At 42.3% G+C, this 20,362-nt stretch overlaps 2 protein-coding genes across 2 annotated transcripts; both read right to left on the reverse strand.

Annotated features, from left to right (window-relative positions):
• Positions 1–12,750: 12,750 nt before the first annotated feature.
• On the reverse strand, positions 12,751–13,753 carry LOC116412134 (protein spinster homolog 1-like). Its single transcript, XM_031905756.1, has 4 exons — positions 13,667–13,753; positions 13,407–13,472; positions 13,067–13,165; positions 12,751–12,966 (listed from the first exon to the last, which is right to left on the reverse strand). The coding sequence occupies exons 1-4, from the start codon at positions 13,751–13,753 to the stop codon at positions 12,751–12,753; spliced, it is 468 nt and encodes a 155-aa protein (XP_031761616.1).
• A 760-nt stretch (positions 13,754–14,513) lies between these two features.
• LOC116412046 (protein spinster homolog 1-like) lies at positions 14,514–17,052 on the reverse strand. The gene is made up of 6 exons (XM_031905414.1): positions 16,963–17,052; positions 15,958–16,023; positions 15,617–15,759; positions 15,376–15,527; positions 15,214–15,277; positions 14,514–14,820 (listed from the first exon to the last, which is right to left on the reverse strand). The coding sequence occupies exons 1-6, from the start codon at positions 17,009–17,011 to the stop codon at positions 14,671–14,673; spliced, it is 624 nt and encodes a 207-aa protein (XP_031761274.1). The 5' UTR covers positions 17,012–17,052; the 3' UTR covers positions 14,514–14,670.
• Positions 17,053–20,362: the final 3,310 nt, after the last annotated feature.

The raw sequence follows: 20,362 nt of genomic DNA on the forward strand, positions 1-20,362 counted from the left end.
CATTCATGTTCTGTGGGATTGCAATGATTAATGTCACAAGAAGCCAAAGTAAATAAATTGAAGCTACAGAATTTCCATGACACATTTGCGCATTGTCTATATCTGAATAAGCTGTATTATGTCTGCACTGAATGGGTGGGCATTCAGATTTATGTGACAATAAAAATGTCTTCCATTGGGGAACATTAAAGCAAATACATTGCAATAATAATCAGAAGCTCAGTTTTATGGAAACTATTTTTATATTGATATTGCAAAGTAATGTCTTTTCATTTTTTTGATGAATGAGAAATAAAAGTTATTCATGTGCCACTAATGTCACCTTTCCTCTTTCAGGTGGAGCTTTGCCCTTATTATGATAGGTTCCCTTAGTGTGGACTTTATTCACGAGGGCATGTTTGCAGTTATTCCTGATTTCTTGGACAGAACCAGGAATGAGACGGGGAAACAATGGCCCCTTTTCTTGTCTCAGAGTTACTACAGTGACTTGTAAGTTTCATTTCATACTCTCTTTGGCTTTATCAAAACTTCTGTATATTATTAATTATAATACTACTAATATGTGTTAATAAATCTCCCAACATATTTGTAACTTGTATTTATGTATTTATTATATTATGCTATTGGTAACCTAGCAATGGTTTTCCTGGCAGTAGAACATACACAAGGAATGTAGATATAATATGGTGCAACACAGAAGTCGGCAGTTTGTACTCAACACCCTTGTCTTTCTTTCCCCTAGTATGATCTACTCAGCAATCAAATGTGCAGCGGATGTACTCGGCATGCTGTTAGGGATGGAAATCAGCAAGCTATTGAGCAAAGAGCCTCACAGTGCAGATCCATGGGTCTGCGCCGTAGGACTCTTTGCCTTTACACCCATCTTCTCTTTATTTTTGTTTTTCATCAAAGATGGCATTGTCCTTCCATGTGTGAGTATTATCGGTTTAATCTAACATGGGTTTATGTTTATTTCCTTGCACTGTGTATGTAGCTGTGGCTTTAGGACAAGGGTACAGGGCTAGCAGTAGGTGGGTGACAATAGCCAATGGCAGATTTAGGGCATTTTTGGAGGGAATGACTTGTTTGCTTTCTATATCTGATTTTCCCTTCTCTCGCCCTTCAGGTATTCCTCTTTATCAGTGGAGTTTTCCTGAGCTTAAACCAGGCCCTATCAGAGGATATGATGCTGGTAAGGAACTTTTCATGCACTTTTGTCTGTTTCTCTATAGCATGATCCATAGCTGGCTAGGGCAATATCATCCTCGATTTGTTCTGCTAATGATAATGTAATGCCATCACTGGCAGTCATCTATCAGGCTCCTTTGGTCCCTCAGTGACTAAGTAATGCAATTCCTGTAATATCTGCCTTTGTGCTGTTCCTTGTGAAGCAATCCCTACCCTCACTGACTCTTTTCTCTCCCCCAGTCTGTAATACGGCCAAAATTCTACACAATCGCTGGACAGCTACAGGCCTTCCTGACGCGGTTGATTGCAGGCGTAGGTGCTCCATTTATTATTGAATATGTAAGTACAATCTGTTCTGATTTATTTTAGAAATTTTAAATGTGTCAGAACTCTATAAATAAAGAATAGTTATAATTACTCTATCTTTTCTATCTGACAGATATCTGTTAAGATCCAGGAGTCGAATTCTGAGAAGACTTCCTTTGAATGCATGCAATTTGCCCTAATGTTTTTAACAGTAGTGGCAGTGATTGGAGGAACCTGCTTCCTTTATTTAAATTTGAGCTTCAGAAAGGATCGGGAAGCAGCGGACAAGAACGCTACCCCAAGACAATCTGATGTGGAGAAAAGCTTGTTCAAGGTACAAAGGGGTATAGAGAGATACAGGGGACAGAGGCTAGAGGGGGAGGAGCTGGAAGTGGGAGAGGGAGGGAGGAAGGGGTTGGGGAGCTGGGAGAAAAGCTCCCCCCAGCTCCCCCTCCCCCAACTCTCACCTCCCTCACCCCCCCAGCAACACTCTGAGACAAAAGCTGGTGCACCTTAAAGACCCTACACCAAAGCACATGTATGTATGTATGTATGTATGTATAACTTTATTTATAAAGCGCCACAAGGGTACGCAGCGCTGTACAGTCTTACAGAATACAAAATTACACACAGGGAGGATAAGTGATATAATAAATAAATACAATAAATACACATATGTATATATATATATATAAGTGCCATGTAGTATGAGACACAGTAGGAAGGAGGTCCCTGCCCCGTAGAGCTTACAATCTAAGTGGTTGGGTAACATACAGGCACAAACTGGAAGGTAAGAGTGCATCAGGTATGGGCATTTGAACTTAAGCGCAGGACTGGGCAAAATAATGTCTTATTGCTCCAGAAGGTAACAGCTGAGTTTTTTCTTAAAGAGAGTTAGTGAGTGTTCCCTACGGAGGGATTCAGGGATAGAGTTCCAGAGGTAAGGAGCAGCGAAATAGAAAGGTTTAAGACGAGAGAGCGCAGTGGGTGTGGGTGGTGTAAAGAGACGGAGGCTCTGAGAGGAGCGGAGGAGACGACCAGGAACATGTAGGGAGACCAGTGAGGGAATGTAGTGAGGAGCAGAGGAGTGAAGGGCTTTGAATGTCAGCAGAAGGATTTTGTAAGCTATCCTTTGCTTGACAGGCAGCCATGCTAGTGAGCTTAATTGAGGCTGAGCAGGATCCCTCTTAGGAGAGTGCAGGAGGATCCTGGCAGCAGAGTTTAAGATTGATTGCAGGGGAGAGAGGTGGGAGTCTGGGAGGCCGGTTAGTAGGAGATTGCAGTAATCTAAGCAGGAAAGGATAAGGGCATAAATTAGTGTTTTAGCTGTTGCTTGTGAAAGAAAGGGGCGTATCTTGGCAATATTGCGGAGCAAAAAGCGGCAGGTTTTGGCAGTGTTATTAATATGGTTAGAGAAGGAGAGGGACTGGTCAAAGATAACCCCAAGGCAGCGTGCAGAATTTACAGGGTTGATGGTCATGCCATCAATAGTAATGGTGAAAAGGAGGAGGGCCAGGTTTGGGCGGGAAGACCATGAGCTCTGTTTTAGCTCATGAAAAGTAATGTGGTCTATGCTGACCAGTGTAGTGAAGAGTGCTCTGACTTGGCACAACGTAAGGGGGGTAACTCCTCAGGACAAGACTCAGCAGTCTATCTACACCTCAAAGAAGAACAAGAGAGAAGAAAGAAGAAGGACACTTTTTTGAGGACAGTAACGTGCATATTTTGGACCAAAAGGACAGATAGTTTGAAAGAGGCCATTTATGCCAGCCTGGAAAAACCATCCGTGAACAGAGGAGGGGGCCTGCGACACCGCTTGTCATCAACACACAATGCCGCTTTGACATCCTTACCCCGGCGGTTTTACAACAGTTCACACTTCGTCATGTACTTTGAAGGATTAACCAATGCATCATTGAGAATCATGGTACCATTGTGACTGGATCATGCCTTCTTACACCTGTCAGTTCCAGCCAACACCTAACTGAATAAGTTCAATGGAACTGTTGTGATTGGATGTTCGTGTCTGTACTACCCTCAAGGGTTTAAATACCAGGGAATTCCCTACCAGTCATTTGAACTGAAGAAGCCACTCGGATGAGTGGTGAAACGTTTTCAAGAAAAACTCAGAAAAGTCCAGTTGTTTTAGACTTAATTCTACTAGAAACTGTATATCATGGCCTGGATGAATGAGAATCTTAATAGACATAATCATTATTCTGTTATAATTACATGTCAACTTCCATATGTAATAAGCAACTTTGATGATTGTTATGAAAAAGTTTTTTAAAAATAAAAAAATAAATAAATATATATACTGTACCTGGTGTGACATTAGCCTTAGGCCAATATGGACCCACGGCTAGTAACATTTATTGTACCTAATCCCATACGTCAGAATATAAATATATATATTTATATTATTCATCAGTCCCAATTTGTCCCGCTGCCCTCTTTGCCAACTTAATTATATTGCAGTATGAGAAAGAAAATATTGTTAGCAAGGCTTCTGATAATATATCTTATACCTTCAGTGCACAGACTGCTATTTGGAAGGGTTTGTATTGAGTTTCCTGACCTTTCAAAATTTTAAAATGCAGATGGGGGTGAGCGAAACTTATTTGGGAAACCCATGGATCATAATATCAACATGCTGCCGGTGCCCAGCCACTATCAGAGGTATCGCCTACTCCCAATGTTTCAGCCCATGTATTAACAGTGACCAGATAAAACTCCAGTACAATGGAGGAAAACATGAGATTTTACAATAGGGGACAGGCCAATCGGCTTACAGCATAATGAAAACTGACGTGCTGTAGCTGCCTGAAGGGTATCTGTAGGCCCATGCTCATAGGGACAGACTGTCCATCTCCCCCACACAGGCAAACTGTGTAACATCCAACACAAACTTACATGCACCGCCACATACGTGGTGTATATTGTGCCATGCCCATGTGGCATGTAATATGTGGGCAAGACTACTACTCCTTGAATGAAAGGATTGGGAGCCACAGATCTGCCCTTAAAGTGCTGATAAAATCTGCCAACGGACTGCATCAGCAGATTATTGGTCTGTGTATGGGGCTCCACATACATGAGCAGATGTGGATTAGGAAAGTTTAAAGATCCTATCGGGGCAAAGAGTGCATTGCCTTGTTCATCCAGTCCATGGCGCAATGGCCGCATCCCATCAACATGATCCAATCAGATGAATCTCATATCTCAGGTGAAAGATTCTCGTTTGGAAACTGGGCCAAAATAGGGCAAGAAACTTTAGAATACCGGCTATGGTTTACTCGCATTTCACTGTATGGCGAAAGAATTCCAATTTTCCCAAAATGAAGCAATCGTGGCCTTGTCCCTCAACATCAAAACAGGAGAAAAAACCACAAAGGTCACCGTAATAATAATTTAAAAACAATTTACTTTATTTAAGCAACATCTCTATTGCCTTACGCGTTTTGTGCTCCAAGACCATAAGGCAATAGATAAGTTGCTTAAAACAAGTAAATGGACCTGGAGCGCGTTCTACTTTTGGTGAGTTGATGTTTGAGCTGGACATGGTGATATTATTATTATATATAATAGTGACCTGCCTTACATGAACCGGAAGCCTGCAGGTTATACCATCTGGGCAGTGTCCCCACGTGGACTTAACGAAAATCTTGGACTTTCGTCTGATATTAAACCGCCTTTTAGCTTTATCCGCTGTATAATATTCCTCTGTTATCTATCTATGAATATATGTTTTATTACTATTGTCCAATACCTGTGTGCGTGTGTCTTAGTGACCATGTCCGAATTATCTAAATATACAGCAGTTGTAAACAATGACATTAGCCGGATGTAGATTGGATACCAGTGCGTCTTGCTTAATGACAAAGAAAAATCTACTATTTTGTGTGTGAGCTGCTGTCACGATCGGTAACCCAAAACCCAGAACAATCGCCAAGGGCCCGGTCACGGCTCACGCTTCTGCCTATAACAGCCACCTTTGGCTTCGGGTGGAGCCCTCCGCTACTCGGGTGCCGCCAGGTCTTACAGTGAGAGGACCAAGGCAAAGGTTCTGGGCAAGCAAGGGTACCAGATCGTTAGAGAAGGACTGGAGGAGATTACTGGGTCGGTGTCAGGCAGGCCGGGTCAGAACCGGAACAGGAGCGCAGTACAGAATCAGGATCCAGAAGTCACACAGGCAAGGGGTCAGTCCAGGCGGAGTTCACTCGGAGTCAGGATACAGGCAGGGGTCAGACCCAAATACACAACTAACCCTACCTACATGTATATACACGGGTTACACAGCAGGGAACCAGGATCTGTCAGCTCATATAGAGCAGTGGTAATGATACTGCCCAGCAGCCTGCAGGTCTCCGGTTCAATTCCAGGCAGGATTTTACACAGCCGATATATAGCATATAAGTAAAACACTACAGTTATTGTTTATCTGCAAAAACTACAAATTCCCCCCTAACCCAAATGTGGAAAAAAATGGAGGGGCTTCTCCAAAAAGGTCATCAATTCAGTTGCTGTATTACACTGCCTGTTACAGATGTGCCCTACGGAATTTCCCATGGGATAAATATTATATGGTGCGCAATGGTATAATAATGGCAAAATTGGCTGCACTATAGATCTGCCATTTGTTATTGGCACAAACCCATAACGGGCAGTTTATCTGCTCATGTGGTTGAGGGGTGGAGGAGAAGTTGAGGGGCAGAGGGGAAGTTTTATGACTTTTCCAAAAATCACCTCAAAACTTCCCTTATGCAGCATCTTATCTCCTACAGGCCGTTAGGCAGCCATATAAACCCCCTAAATATGAACCCCAGAGGCTACTGAACAGTTCCATGCCCACTGTACATAGGTTTATCAAGGAAGTGCTAAAGTGAAAGCGGCTTCATATAGGCAAAAGGAATGTTCAGTACAAGCCCCATTCATTGGCTCATGTTGAACAGGGCTGCAGTCTGTCTATCTCTCCCACCCACAAAGGGGAGAACCAGGGGGAAAAGAAGCCTATGGGCAGGGCCGGAACTAGGGGAAGGCACAAGGGGCACGTGCCTAGGGGGCAACACTTGGGGGGCACAACACAAACCCTTTCTGCCTAGTTACCCCTAGTTCTGGCCTTCTTTACCTCCAGAGGCTCCAGAGAAAACTTCTGCTCCCTACCAGGGAAAGGCGGGGGCAGGGCAAGACAGATTTCTGGAACTCCCCGAACTCGCCTCCCCGAGTCCCGGGGGGAATTCTTCCTCAGGCGGCGCTTTGCTTTGGAGTGAAGTCTGGCTTCAGTAATAGAAGATTCTGCCACATTTCCATTTTCTTCATATTTGTTTTGCTCTGCTCCACTTAGTTCAGAATCAGACTCTATTAAAAAAATAAAAGGGTTTTATATGGTTATTTAGTTATTTTAGTGCCCTAAGCCAGCAAACAGTGGAGTTCATAGTGTTTCCCTTGTGTAGCCAGTATGAATGGGCCAGACTCATTGTCATGAATCTGCACTGCAAGCAAAGCCTATTGTATATATGCCTCCCAAAACTAACAGCATACACCAACTAGCGCTATTCAGCTTAAGGTACACACATCCATCAGTATGCCTGCCCACTGACCTTATATCCAACAATATGCATACCTACCCGTGCACCAGAGCCATCAGTATGTGTAGTATATATGCCCAGTGCACCCAGAGCCAACAGTATGTGTAGTATATATGCCCAGTGCACCCAGAGCCAACAGTATGTGTAGTATATAAGCCCAGTGCACCCAGAGCCAACAGTATGTGTAGTATATAAGCCCATTGCACCCAGAGCCAACAGTATGTGTAGTATATAAGCCCAGCACCAGAAATTGCACTGCCGCTATATACTACACATCTGTTGGCTCTGGGTGCACTGGGCTTATATACTACACATTCTGTTGGCTCTGGGTGCACTGGGCATACATATTACACATACTGATGGCTCTGGTGCACGGGTAGGTATGCATATTGTTGGATATAAGGTCAGTGGGCAGGCATACTGATGGATGTGTGTACCTTAAGCTGAATAGCGCTAGTTGGTGTATGCTGTTAGTTTTGGGAGGCATATATACAATAGGCTTTGCTTGCAGTGCAGATTCATCACAATGAGTCTGGCCCATTCATACTGGCTACACAAGGGAAACACTATGAACTCCACTGTTTGCTGGCTTAGGGCACTAAAAGAATAGTTATTGTATAACCGTATAAAACCCTTTTATTTTTTTAATAGAGTCTGATTCTGAACTAAGTGGAGCAGAGCAAAACAAATATGAAGAAAATGGAAATGTGGCAGAATCTTCTATTACTGAAGCCAGACTTCACTCCAAAGCAAAGCGCCGCCTGAGGAAGAATTCCCCCCGGGACTCGGGAGAGGCGACTCGGTCAGTGATAATGGGGAAAGCACGAGAGTTCGGGAGAGTTCCAGAAATCTGTCTTGCCCTGCCCCCACCTTTCCCTGGTAGGGAGCAGAAGTTTTCTCCGGAGCCTCTGAAGAAGGGCCAGAACTAGGGGTAACTAGGCAGAAAAGGGTTTGTGTTGTGCCCCCCAAGTGTTGCCCCCTAGGCACGTGCCCCTTCTGCCTTCCCCTAGTTCCGGCCCTGCCCATAGGCTTCTTTTCCCCTGGTTCTCCCCTGTGTGGGTGGGAGAGTTAGACAGACTGCAGCCCTGTTCAACATGAGCCAATGAATGGGGCTTGTACTGAACATTCCTTTTGCCTATATGAAGCCGCTTTCACTTTAGCACTTCCTTGATAAACCTATGTACAGTGGGCATGGAACTGTTCAGTAGCCTCTGGGGTTCATATTTAGGGGGTTTATATGGCTGCCTAACGGCCTGTAGGAGATAAGATGCTGCATAAGGGAAGTTTTGAGGTGATTTTTGGAAAAGTCATAAAACTTCCCCTCTGCCCCTCAACTTCTCCTCCACCCCTCAACCACATGAGCAGATAAACTGCCCGTTATGGGTTTGTGCCAATAACAAATGGCAGATCTATAGTGCAGCCAATTTTGCCATTATTATACCATTGCGCACCATATAATATTTATCCCATGGGAATTTCCGTAGGGCACATCTGTAACAGGCAGTGTAATACAGCAACTGAATTGATGACCTTTTTGGAGAAGCCCCTCCATTTTTTCCACATTTGGGTTAGGGGGAAAGTTTTTGCAGATAAACAATAACTGTAGTGTTTTACTTATATGCTATATATCGGCTGTGTAACATCCTGCCTGGAATTGAACCGGAGACCTGCAGGCTGCTGGGCAGTATCATTACCACTGCTCTATATGAGCTGACAGATCCTGGTTCCCTGCTGTGTACCCGTGTATATACATGTAGCAGGGTTAGTTGTGTATTTGGGTCTGACCCCTGCCTGTATCCTGACTCCGAGTGAACTCCGCCTGGACTGACCCCTTGCCTGTGTGACTTCTGGATCCTGATTCTGTACTGCACTCCTGTTCCGGTTCTGACCCGGCCTGCCTGACACCGACCCAGTAAGCTCCCCCAGTCCTTCTCTAACGATCTGGTACCCTTGCTTGCCCAGAACCTTTGCCTTGGTCCTCTCACTGTAAGACCTGGCGGCACCCGAGTAGCGGAGGGCTCCACCCGAAGCCAAAGGTGGCTGTTATAGCAGAAGCGTGAGCCGTGACCGGGCCCTTGGCTATTGTTCTGGGTTTTGGGTTACCGATCGTGACAGCAGCTCACACACAAAATAGTAGATTTTTCCTTGTCATTAAGCAAGACGCACTGGTATCCAATCTACATCCGGCTAATGTCATTGTTTACAACTGCTGTATATTTAGATAATTCGGACATGGTCACTAAGACACACGCACACAGGTATTGGACAATAGTAATAAAACATATATTCATTAGATAACAGAGGAATATTAAACAGCGGATAAAGCTAAAAGGCGGTTCAATATCAGACCTAAGTCCAAGATTTTCGTTAAGTCCACGTGGGACACTGCCCAGATGGTATAACCTGCAGGCTTCCGGTTCATGTAAGGCAAGGTCACTATTATATATATAATAAATATCACCATGTCCAGCTCAAACATCAACTCGCCAAAAGTAGAACGCGCTCCAGGTCCATTTACTTGATTTAAGCAACTTCTCTATTGCCTTATGGTCTTGGAGCACAAAACGCGTAAGGCAATAGAGATGTTGCTTAAATAAAGTAAATGTTTTTAAATTATTATTACGGTGACCTTTGTGGTTTTTCTCCTGTTTGATGTTGAGGGACAAGGCACGATTGCTTCATTTTGGGAAAATTGGAAAATCTTTCGCCATACGGTGAAATGCGAGTAAACCATAGCCGGTATTCTAAAGTTTCTTGCCCTATTTTGGCCCAGTTTCCAAACGAGAGAATCTTTCACCTGAGATATGAGATTCATCTGATTGGATCACGTTGATGGGATGCGGCCATTGCGCCATGGACTGGATGAACAAGGCAATGCACTCTTTGCCCCGATAGGATCTTTAAACCTTCCTAATCCACATCTGCTCATGTATGTGGAGCCCCATACACAGACCAATAATCTGCTGATGCAGTCCGTTGGCAGATTTTATCAGCACTTTAAGGGCAGATCTGTGGCTCCCAATCCTTTCATTCAAGGAGTAATAGTCTTGCCCACATATTACAGGCCACATGGGCATGGCACAATATACACCACGTATGTGGCGGTGCATGTAAGTTTGTGTTGGATGTTACACAGTTTGCCTGTGGGGGAGATGGACAGTCTGTCCCTATGAGCATGGGCCTACAGATACCCTTCAGGCAGCTACAGCACGTCAGTTTTCATTATGCTGTAAGCCGATTGGCCTGTCCCCTATTGTAAAATCTCATGTTTTCCTCCATTGTACTGGTGTTTTATCTGGTCACTGTTAATACATGGGCTGAAACACTGGGAGTAGGCGATACCTCTGATAGTGGCTGGGCACCGGCAGCATGTTGATATTATGATCCATGGGTTTCCTAAATAAGCTTCGCTCACCCCCATCTGCGTTTTAAAATTTGAAAGGTCGGGAAACTCAATACAAACCCTTCCAAATAGCAGTCTGTGCACTGAAGGCATAAGATATATTATCAGAAGCCTTGCTAACAATATTTTCTTTCTCATACTGCAATATAATTAAGTTGGCAAAGAGGGCAGCGGGACAAATTGGGACTGATGAATAATATAAATATATATATTTATATTCTGACGTATGGGATTAGGTACAATAAATGTTACTAGCCGTTGGTCCATATTGGCCTAAGGCTAATGTCACACCAGGTACAGTATATATATTTATTTATTTTTTTTATTTTAAAAAACTTTTTCATAACAATCATCAAAGTTGCTTATTACATATGGAAGTTGACATATAATTATAACAGAATAATGATTATGTCTATTAAGATTCTCATTCATCCAGGCCATGATATACGGTATCTAGTAGAATTAAGTCTAAAACAACTGGACTTTTCTGAGTTTTTCTTGAAAACGTTTCACCACTCATCCGAGTGGCTTCTTCAGTTCAAATGACTGGTAGGGAATTTCCTGGTATTTAAACCCTTGAGGGTAGTACAGACACGAACATCCAATCACAACAGTTCCATTGAACTTATTCAGTTAGGTGTTGGCTGGAACTGACAGGTGTAAGAAGGCATGATCCAGTCACAACGGTACCATGATTCTCAATGATGCATTGGTTAATCCTTCAAAGTACATGACGAAGTGTGAACTGTTGTAAAACCGCCGGGGTAAGGATGTCAAAGCGGCATTGTGTGTTGATGACAAGCGGTGTCGCAGGCCCCCTTCTCTGTTCACGGATGGTTTTTCCAGGCTGGCATAAATGGCCTCTTTCAAACTATCTGTCCTTTTGGTCCAAAATATGCACGTTACTGTCCTCAAAAAAGTGTCCTTCTTCTTTCTTCTCTCTTCTTTCTTCTTTGAGGTGTAGATAGACTGCTGAGTCTTGTCCTGAGGAGTTACCCCCCTTATGTTGTGCCAAGTCAGAGCACTCTTCACTACACTGGTCAGCATAGACCACATTACTTTTCATGAGCTAAAACAGAGCTCATGGTCTTCCCGCCCAAACCTGGCCCTCCTCCTTTCACCATTACTATTGATGGCATGACCATCAACCCTGTAAATTCTGCACGCTGCCTTGGGGTTATCTTTGACCAGTCTCTCTCCTTCTCTAACCATATTAATAACACTGCCAAAACCTGCCGCTTTTTCCTCCGCAATATTGCCAAGATACGCCCCTTTCTTTCACAAGCAACAGCTAAAACACTAATTTATGCCCTTATCCTTTCCTGCTTAGATTACTGCAATCTCCTACTAACCGGCCTCCCAGACTCCCACCTCTCTCCCCTGCAATCCATCTTAAACTCTGCTGCCAGGATCCTCCTGCTCTCTCCTAAAAGGGATCCTGCTCAGCCTCAATTAAGCTCACTAGCATGGCTGCCTGTCAAGCAAAGGATAGCTTACAAAATCCTTCTGCTGACATTCAAAGCCCTTCACTCCTCTGCTCCTCACTACATTCCCTCACTGGTCTCCCTACATGTTCCTGGTCGTCTCCTCCGCTCCTCTCAGAGCCTCCGTCTCTTTACACCACCCACACCCACTGCGCTCTCTCGTCTTAAACCTTTCTATTCGCTGCTCCTTACCTCTGGAACTCTATCCCTGAATCCCTCCGTAGGGAACACTCACTAACTCTCTTTAAGAAAAAACTCAGCTGTTACCTTCTGGAGCAATAAGACATTATTTTGCCCAGTCCTGCGCTTAAAGGCAAATGCCCATACCTGATGCACTCTTACCTTCCAGTTTGTGCCTGTATGTTACCCAACCACTTAGATTGTAAGCTCTACGGGGCAGGGACCTCCTTCCTACTGTGTCTCATACTACATGGCACTTATATATATATATATACATATGTGTATTTATTGTATTTATTTATTATATCACTTATCCTCCCTGTGTGTAATTTTGTATTCTGTAAGACTGTACAGCGCTGCGTACCCTTGTGGCGCTTTATAAATAAAGTTATACATACATACATACATACATGTGCTTTGGTGTAGGGTCTTTAAGGTGCACCAGCTTTTGTCTCAGAGTGTTGCTGGGGGGTGAGGGAGGTGAGAGTTGGGGGAGGGGGAGCTGGGGGGAGCTTTTCTCCCAGCTCCCCAACCCCTTCCTCCCTCCCTCCCTCTCCCACTTCCAGCTCCTCCCCCTCTATCCTCTGTCCCCTGTATCTCTCTATACCCCTTTGTACCTTGAACAAGCTTTTCTCCACATCAGATTGTCTTGGGTAGCGTTCTTGTCCGCTGCTTCCCGATCCTTTTTGAAGCTCAAATTTAAATAAAGGAAGCAGGTTCCTCCAATCACTGCCACTACTGTTAAAAACATTAGGGCAAATTGCATGCATTCAAAGGAAGTCTTCTCAGAATTCGACTCCTGGATCTTAACAGATATCTGTCAGATAGAAAAGATAGAGTAATTATAACTATTCTTTATTTATAGAGTTCTGACACATTTAAAATTTCTAAAATAAATCAGAACAGATTGTACTTACATATTCAATAATAAATGGAGCACCTACACCTGCAATCAACCGCGTCAGGAAGGCCTGTAGCTGTCCAGCGATTGTGTAGAATTTTGGCCGTATTACAGACTGGGGGAGAGAAAAGAGTCAGTGAGGGTTGGGTTTGCTTCACAAGGAACAGCACAAAGGCAGATATTACAGGAATTGCATTACTTAGTCACTGAGGGACCAAAGGAGCCTGATAGATGACTGCCAGTGATGGCATTACATTATCATTAGCAGAACAGAACAAATCGAGGATGATATTGCCCTAGCCAGCTATGGATCATGCTATAGAGAAACAGACAAAAGTGCATGAAAAGTTCCTTACCAGCATCATATCCTCTGATAGGGCCTGGTTTAAGCTCAGGAAAACTCCACTGATAAAGAGGAATACCTGAAGGGCGAGAGAAGGGAAAATCAGATATAGAAAGCAAACAAGTCATTCCCTCCAAAAATGCCCTAAATCTGCCATTAGGTATTGTTACCCACCTACTGCTAGCCCTGTACCCTTGTCCTAAAGCCACAGCTACATACACAGTGCAAGGAAATAAACATAAACCCATGTTAGATTAAACCGATAATACTCACACATGGAAGGACAATGCCATCTTTGATGAAAAACAAAAATAAAGAAAGATGGGTGTAAAGGCAAAGAGTCCTACGGCACAGACCCATGGATCTGCACTGTGAGGCTCTTTGCTCAATAGCTTGCTGATTTCCATCCCTAACAGCATGCCGAGTACATCCGCTGCACATTTGATTGCTGAGTAGACCATACTAGGGGAAAGAAAGACAAGGGTGTTGAGTACAAACTGCCGACTTCTGTGTTGCACCATATTATATCTACATTCCTTGTGTATGTTCTACTGCCAGGAAAACCATTGCTAGGTTACCAATAGCATAATATAATATAAATACAAGTTACAAATATGTTGGAGATTTATTAACACATATTAGTAGTATTATAATTAATAATATACAGAAGTTTTGATAAAGCCAAAGAGAGTATGAAATGAAACTTACAAGTCACTGTAGTAACTCTGAGACAAGAAAAGGGGCCATTGTTTCCCCGTCTCATTCCTGGTTCTGTTCCAAGAAATCAAGGAATAACTGCAAACATGCCCTCGTGACTAAAGTCCACACTAAGGGAACCTATCATAATAAGGGCCAAAGCTCCACCTGAAAGAGGAAAGGTGACATTAGTGGCACATGAATAACTTTTATTTCTCATTCATCAAAAAAATGAAAAGACATTACTTTGGCAATATCAATATAAAAATAGTTTCCATAAAACTGAGCTTCTGATTATTATTGCAATGTATTTGCTTTAATGTTCCCCAATGGAAGACATTTTTATTGTCACATAAATCTGAATTGCCCACCCATTCAGTGCAGACATAATACAGCTTATTCAGATATAGACAATACGCAAATGTTTCATGGAAATTCTGTAGCTTCAATTTATTTACTTTGGCTTCTTGTGACATTAATCATTGCAATCCCACATAACATGAATGCTTTTGTATTTGCTAAACTAAACATGTCAGAGGGACTAGATCGTCAGCTCCTTTTGCCTAAAGATAAAGAGATACTCACGTCAGCAGAGGCTTCATACGGGAAAAGGGGGAACATTCCACTTGAGGTTCATCATCTTCATCCTCTTCTTCCGTGTTGCCTCCAGATGGGTCCTTCATAAATACCAGTAGTAGGCTCAAACAAATGACTCCAAGGCACGGCGCTATCTGTATCCAGATAAAGACAACTGACAGTTAGCCGACTGCATGATTAACACTGGCTGAATGTAAAAGCACAAGAACTGGCCAATGGCTGAGCAGATACTCTGCTCCCTCTAAATCTGGACCACTTATATTACCAGAAACAGCCTAAAGGGGACTATTGTTCCAGGTGCATTTCAAAGGCCTAATGCCAGAAAAAATAATCATCTAGCCAGTTGGTCACTATAATGCCCACGTTGAAGATTGTTTTCAGTTAGTTGCTTTTTTTTCTGAAAGTTATATTTATGTGCTGTGATATACAATACAGTATTTTTATAGATGCCAGATGAGTTATATGTCTAAATGCTAACAGATATCTTACTCTAAGCGTTATGGCGCTCAGCTGAATATATCACTTACCAGTCGTGCCACGTGCCAGGAGAATTGGTTGGCCACTAATGCTGCTATGCAGATCGCTATTAGCCTGAAGGGGAGAATGGAAAGAATTCAGGGTTAATATAAAAAGAATGAGCACAAGCAGAAGAAAACAATATACACTCACATGTAAGACTTAGTACTTACCTGAAAAGAAAGCTACACAGCTGAGATCCAAATATGGCGAGTCTTCGATTGGACGCTGAGAACATGTGTCCAATCAGTGGTAAAGCACAGCTTAAGAAAAAATCTGCTATTATGTCCAGTAATCCTCGCAGAAGTAGGATGAGCCAGAACCACTACAAGAAAAGGGACATAATCCTTATTAATTGTTTCATATTGTATCTGAATATCACAGAATATGAGCAGAAAGAAAGCTGAATATTACCTGCTTGGGTACAAAACAGAAGGTAAAAGTGAGCAGGGTCCAAAGTGTCATCCCTATACACATTATAGTCTTCTGGCTTAACCAATCTCCAAAATATCTAAAGACAGGACTTATAGCCAGAATGGTGAAGCCAAGAGCAAATACTGTAGGGGGAGAAAGAATGAGATTGTGAGACATAGCTAGTAAGAGCCAGAGATGGAACAAACAGTAGAAAGAGAGAGTGCCGCAGAAGGAAACATATGGAATATTATTATATTCCCATTAATGCAGAGAGAAAGACATAGCATTATAGACAATAAAAGACACAGATATTTGAGTAACACAAGGAAATGTGCCCTTACGTCCATCTACAAGTGCAGTCTTCTTTATATCAATGCCGTATTCTTCTTCAATTAATGGCATCACAGCTATAAATACAATAAAAGGACAAACAATGAAGTGAAGTTAGTAACATGGCGGTATTACACATAGAGATAATAGTAAAACTATAAAGGACTCTGTGAAGAAGAATAGCCCCCCAGCTTATATACTGATTGTACCCTCACCCCCAGCAAGTCCATCTCATACAAATGGTGCTTTTATGCAAAGGACTTTGTTTTGGGGTGCACATTAATAATAGCTTTACTATATTATAGCACATATAATCCAGTTCAACAACAGAGGGAAAAGTTGAATGAGTGGGGGTAAATGCCAGCAGAGAGATTCAAGAAAGTAATACAGGTATAGGACCCATTATCCAGAATGCTTGGGACCAAGGGTATTCCGGATAAGGGGTCTTTCCGTAATTTGGATCTCAATACCTTAAGTCTACTAAAAAATCAATAAAACATTAATTAAACCCCATAGGATTGTTTTGTGTCCAATAAGGGATTATTTGTATCTTAGTTGGGATCAATTACAAGGTACTGTTTTATTTCTACATAGAAAAAGGAAATCAGTTTTAAAAATCTGAATTATTTGATTAAAATGGAGTCTATGGGAGATGGGCTTTCCCGTAATTCGGAGCTTTCTGGATAACGGGTTTCCGGATAAGGGGTCCGATACATGTATAAGAGATTGGCGGTGGCCCTTGCTGCATGCTAGAATTACCCCCCAAAGTTTGGATCTAACATGGCAAATGGCAGTTATATAAAAATGGGTGATATTGATAGGTCCAAATGACCCATCTGAAATTAGAGCTTTGGGAAAAGCAGCAAAGGAAGAGGAAATAGTGGAAGAGCCAAAGACTATGCCGGGGCAATAAACAGATGAGAGAGAAGAAATCTGCTTTTTCTAAGGGAATTTGCTTGCTAATTGTATGCTCAGGACACAGAATACTAAAGTCGTTTAGATGGCCTTGCCCTTACCTTCTGTAAAATATCTATCAAACACCATGACTGCAGTTATAATTAGCATCACCGCCCAATTCAGGATACGGGGTATTTTCGTCTTCGTTCCATTCTCTCTTCTTCAAGTGTTTTAATAGGTTTTGATTTCAATTTTTAGAAATAAAAAAGTCCAAAAAATGATGGAATGTTTTAGAACTGCAACAAATAGAGAATAAATTAGGCTTCTGGCAAAAAATCCCTCATCTCTGTCTCATGTTCCGCGAGGGAGAACGGACAGGAAACAAAGACGCCGGTTACAAACCAAATATCTGACTAATAAAAATGTAGGCTCTGAGCTCTGACCAACAACACAACATTCCTGGCTGCCATAGGGAACTAAAGCAACCGGGAATGTCAGAAATATAAATACAATAATATCATAAATTATATTACTATTAATGATAATAATATGAATCATAATAATATTACTAATAGTTATTAGTCATTATAAATAATATTATAAACTAGAAAGGGAAGTTTGAGAACAAACTTCATGTTGGGGTTGAAAAAACATGAAGTCACTGAATGGGCTCCGCCCACTTTCTCTGACCATGGACCACAGTTTATATAGTTAAAACCACTGTGCAAAGTTTGGGGACCCTGGTTTTTAATAGTGTCTGAATGGCAGCAACTTAAATTTCCCCACCGAAAGTCAACGAGTGACAACAGTGATTGGTGGTTGGTGGCTCCACCCCCTTTTTCTAACCTGGAACTGCAGTTACCCAGTGACTAACTCTGTTTAGGGACCCTAGGATTAATATTTAAAGAACGGCAGCAGTTTTAAATTTAAACCAATAAAAGTCAATAGGTGAATTGGGATTGGTGGGTGTGCCCACTTCTTCTAACCTTGAGTTGAAGTCACCCAGTGACAAACAGTGGGCACCCTGGCATAAATAGTGTGAGAATGGCAGCATTTTAAATTTAAACCAATAAAATTCAATGGATGAAATCTGATTGGCTGTTAGTGGCCCAACCCACTTTTCCTATTTTTGAACTGCAGTCCCCCAGTGACCAACTTTGCAAATTTTGGGGACTCAGGCATAAAAAGTGTGAGACTGAAAGCATTTTACACTTCCCCATTGTACCATTACCATAGTAAATAGGTGAAATGTTATTGGCTGTTTATTGGCTCCGCCCACTTTTTTCTAGCTTGAAATGGCAAATACCCAGTGACTAACTCTGGAAACTTTAAAGTGGACTTATCACCCAGACATAAAAAGCTGTATAATAAAAGTCCTTTTCAAATTAAATGTGAAACCCCAAATAATTTTTTTATTACCACATCTATACCCATTATAAAAGCATTTAGAAATCCGAGCTGTCAATCATATATTGCCTGCCCCGCCTCCATTCCTTAGGCATAGAGGTGTGGCAGATAGTTACTTTCACTTTCAATTCAGAACTTTTTAGATGTTGCTGCTCTCCTCACATTCCCCCTCCCTCCTCACCATGTAATTGTGTAACCAGTGCATAGGCATGGGTATAAGGTCCCCCCATACTGGCACCGAAACAAGATATTGACAGAATGCAATGCCTGCTTTGATAACAGTGTCCACAAATGGCGCCTGCCTGCTTGTTGCAATTGTGAATTCCAAGGCTGAAAAAATAAGATTAAAATAATTTATATAGTGTAAGTAAAGTTTATTTGCTTGACAAACACAATAGAAAACAATTTGGAATTATTTCCTAAGGTGACAGGTCCGCTTTAACAACCCTGGAATTAATATTTAAATAATGGCAACAGTTTAAATGTAAACCAATGAAATCTAATGGGTGGAAATGGATTTGCTGTTGGTGGCTCCGCCCACTTCTTCTAACCCTGAATATGTAGTCATCCAGTCACTGACTGTGCAAAGTTTGGGAACCCTGACATAAATACTGTGAGAAAAGCAGAATTTTAAATTTAAACAAAAAAAATTCAATAGGTGAACTCTGATTGGCTGTTGGTGGCTCCTCCCACTTTTTAAAACCTAAAAATGCAGTCCCCTAGTGACCCTGGTGTTAATACTGTGAGAATGGCAGCAGGTTGAATTTCCCCATTGAAAATCAATAGTTAAAATCTGATTGGCTATTGGTGGCTCCACCCACAACTCTGAACCGCAGTTACCAGGTGACTAGCTCTGCAAAGTTTGGAGACCTTAGTATTAATTGTTAAAGAATGGCAGCAGTTTAAATTTAAACATATCTGATTGGTTGTTGTTGGCCCCACCCACTTTTCTAAACTTGGAACATAGTCACCTAGTGACAAACTGTGCAAAGTTTGGGGACCCTGACATTAAACATGTGAGAACGGCAGCAGTTAAAATTTCCCCACTGAAAACAATGAAAGAAATGTAATTGGCTTTTGGCGGCCCCGCCCACTTTTTCTAACCTTGAGTACAAAGTCACCCAGTGACTGACTGTGCAAAGTTTGCGAACTCTGGCATCAAACCAATAAAATTCAACAGCCAATCAGGTGAAATCTGATTGGCTGTTGGTGGCCCCGCCCACTTTTTCAAAACTAAAACTGCAATCCTCTAGTGACCAACTGTGAAAAGTTTGGGGACCCTGGTGTTATTACTGTGAGAATGGCAGCAGGTTGGATTTCCCCATTAAAAGTCAATAGGTAAACTCTGATTGGCTGTTGGTGGCTCCGCCCACTTTTTCTTACCTTGAACCACAGTTACCTGGAGCCTAACCCTGCAAAGTTTGGGGACCCCGGTGTTATTACTGTGAGAATGGCAGCAGGTTGGATTTCTGCCAAGTCAATAGGTAGAATTTGATTGGCTGTTCACATCTCCGCCCACTTTTGGGCATCCAATAATCATCCTATTTTCATTCAGGCTGAGCCCATGACTATGTGATTCAAGTTTGGGGAGTGTGGCCTCAAAGCTGTAAGATTGGCAGCAGTTTCAATTTCCCCATTAAAGTCAATGGGTACAATATGATTGGCTGTTGTTGGCCCCTCCCACTTTGCAGGGGTTTTTTTTTGTTTTGTTTTTTTTTAAACCTGAATGCGTAGTCACCCAGTGACTGAGCAAAGTTTGGAAAATCTGGCATCAAACCAATAAAGATCAATAGGTGAAATTTGATTGGCTGTTGGTGGCTCCGCCCACTTTCCAAAACTTGAACTGCAGTCCCCTAGTGACCAACTGTAAAAAGTTTGGGGACCCCGACGTTATTACTGTGAGAATGGCAGCAGGTTGAATTTCCACCAAATCAATAGGTAAAAGCTGATTGGCGGTTCACAGCTCCGCCCACTTTTGGGCATCCAATAATCATCCTATTTTCATTCAGGCTGAGCCCATGATTATGTTATTCAAGTTTGGGGGGTGTAGCCTCAAAGCTGTAAGTTGGCAGCAGTTTGAAAATCTTCCCTGTCAAAGTCAATGGGAAAATT

The sequence above is a fragment of the Xenopus tropicalis genome, chromosome 7 (assembly GCF_000004195.4).
Source record: "Xenopus tropicalis strain Nigerian chromosome 7, UCB_Xtro_10.0, whole genome shotgun sequence".
Taxonomy (NCBI): Eukaryota; Metazoa; Chordata; class Amphibia; order Anura; family Pipidae; genus Xenopus; species Xenopus tropicalis.

Excerpts from the sequence above, each read along its gene's own strand:
- LOC116412134 (XM_031905756.1), bottom strand. The coding sequence starts at position 13,753 with ATGGGTCTGTGCCGTAGGACTCTTTGCCTTTACACCCATCTTTCTTTA. Across the intron at positions 13,166-13,406 it reads TATCAGAGGATATGATGCTG|TCTGTAATACGGCCAAAATT; the intron begins GTAAGGAACTTT and ends TCTCTCCCCCAG. Across the intron at positions 12,967-13,066 it reads CTCCATTTATTATTGAATAT|ATATCTGTTAAGATCCAGGA; the intron begins GTAAGTACAATC and ends TCTATCTGACAG.
- LOC116412046 (XM_031905414.1), bottom strand. The coding sequence starts at position 17,011 with ATGCTAATTATAACTGCAGTCATGGTGTTTGATAGATATTTTACAGAA. Across the intron at positions 16,024-16,962 it reads TGATAGATATTTTACAGAAG|CTGTGATGCCATTAATTGAA; the intron begins GTAAGGGCAAGG and ends TTGTATTTATAG. Across the intron at positions 15,760-15,957 it reads GACTGCACTTGTAGATGGAC|TATTTGCTCTTGGCTTCACC; the intron begins GTAAGGGCACAT and ends CTCCCCCTACAG.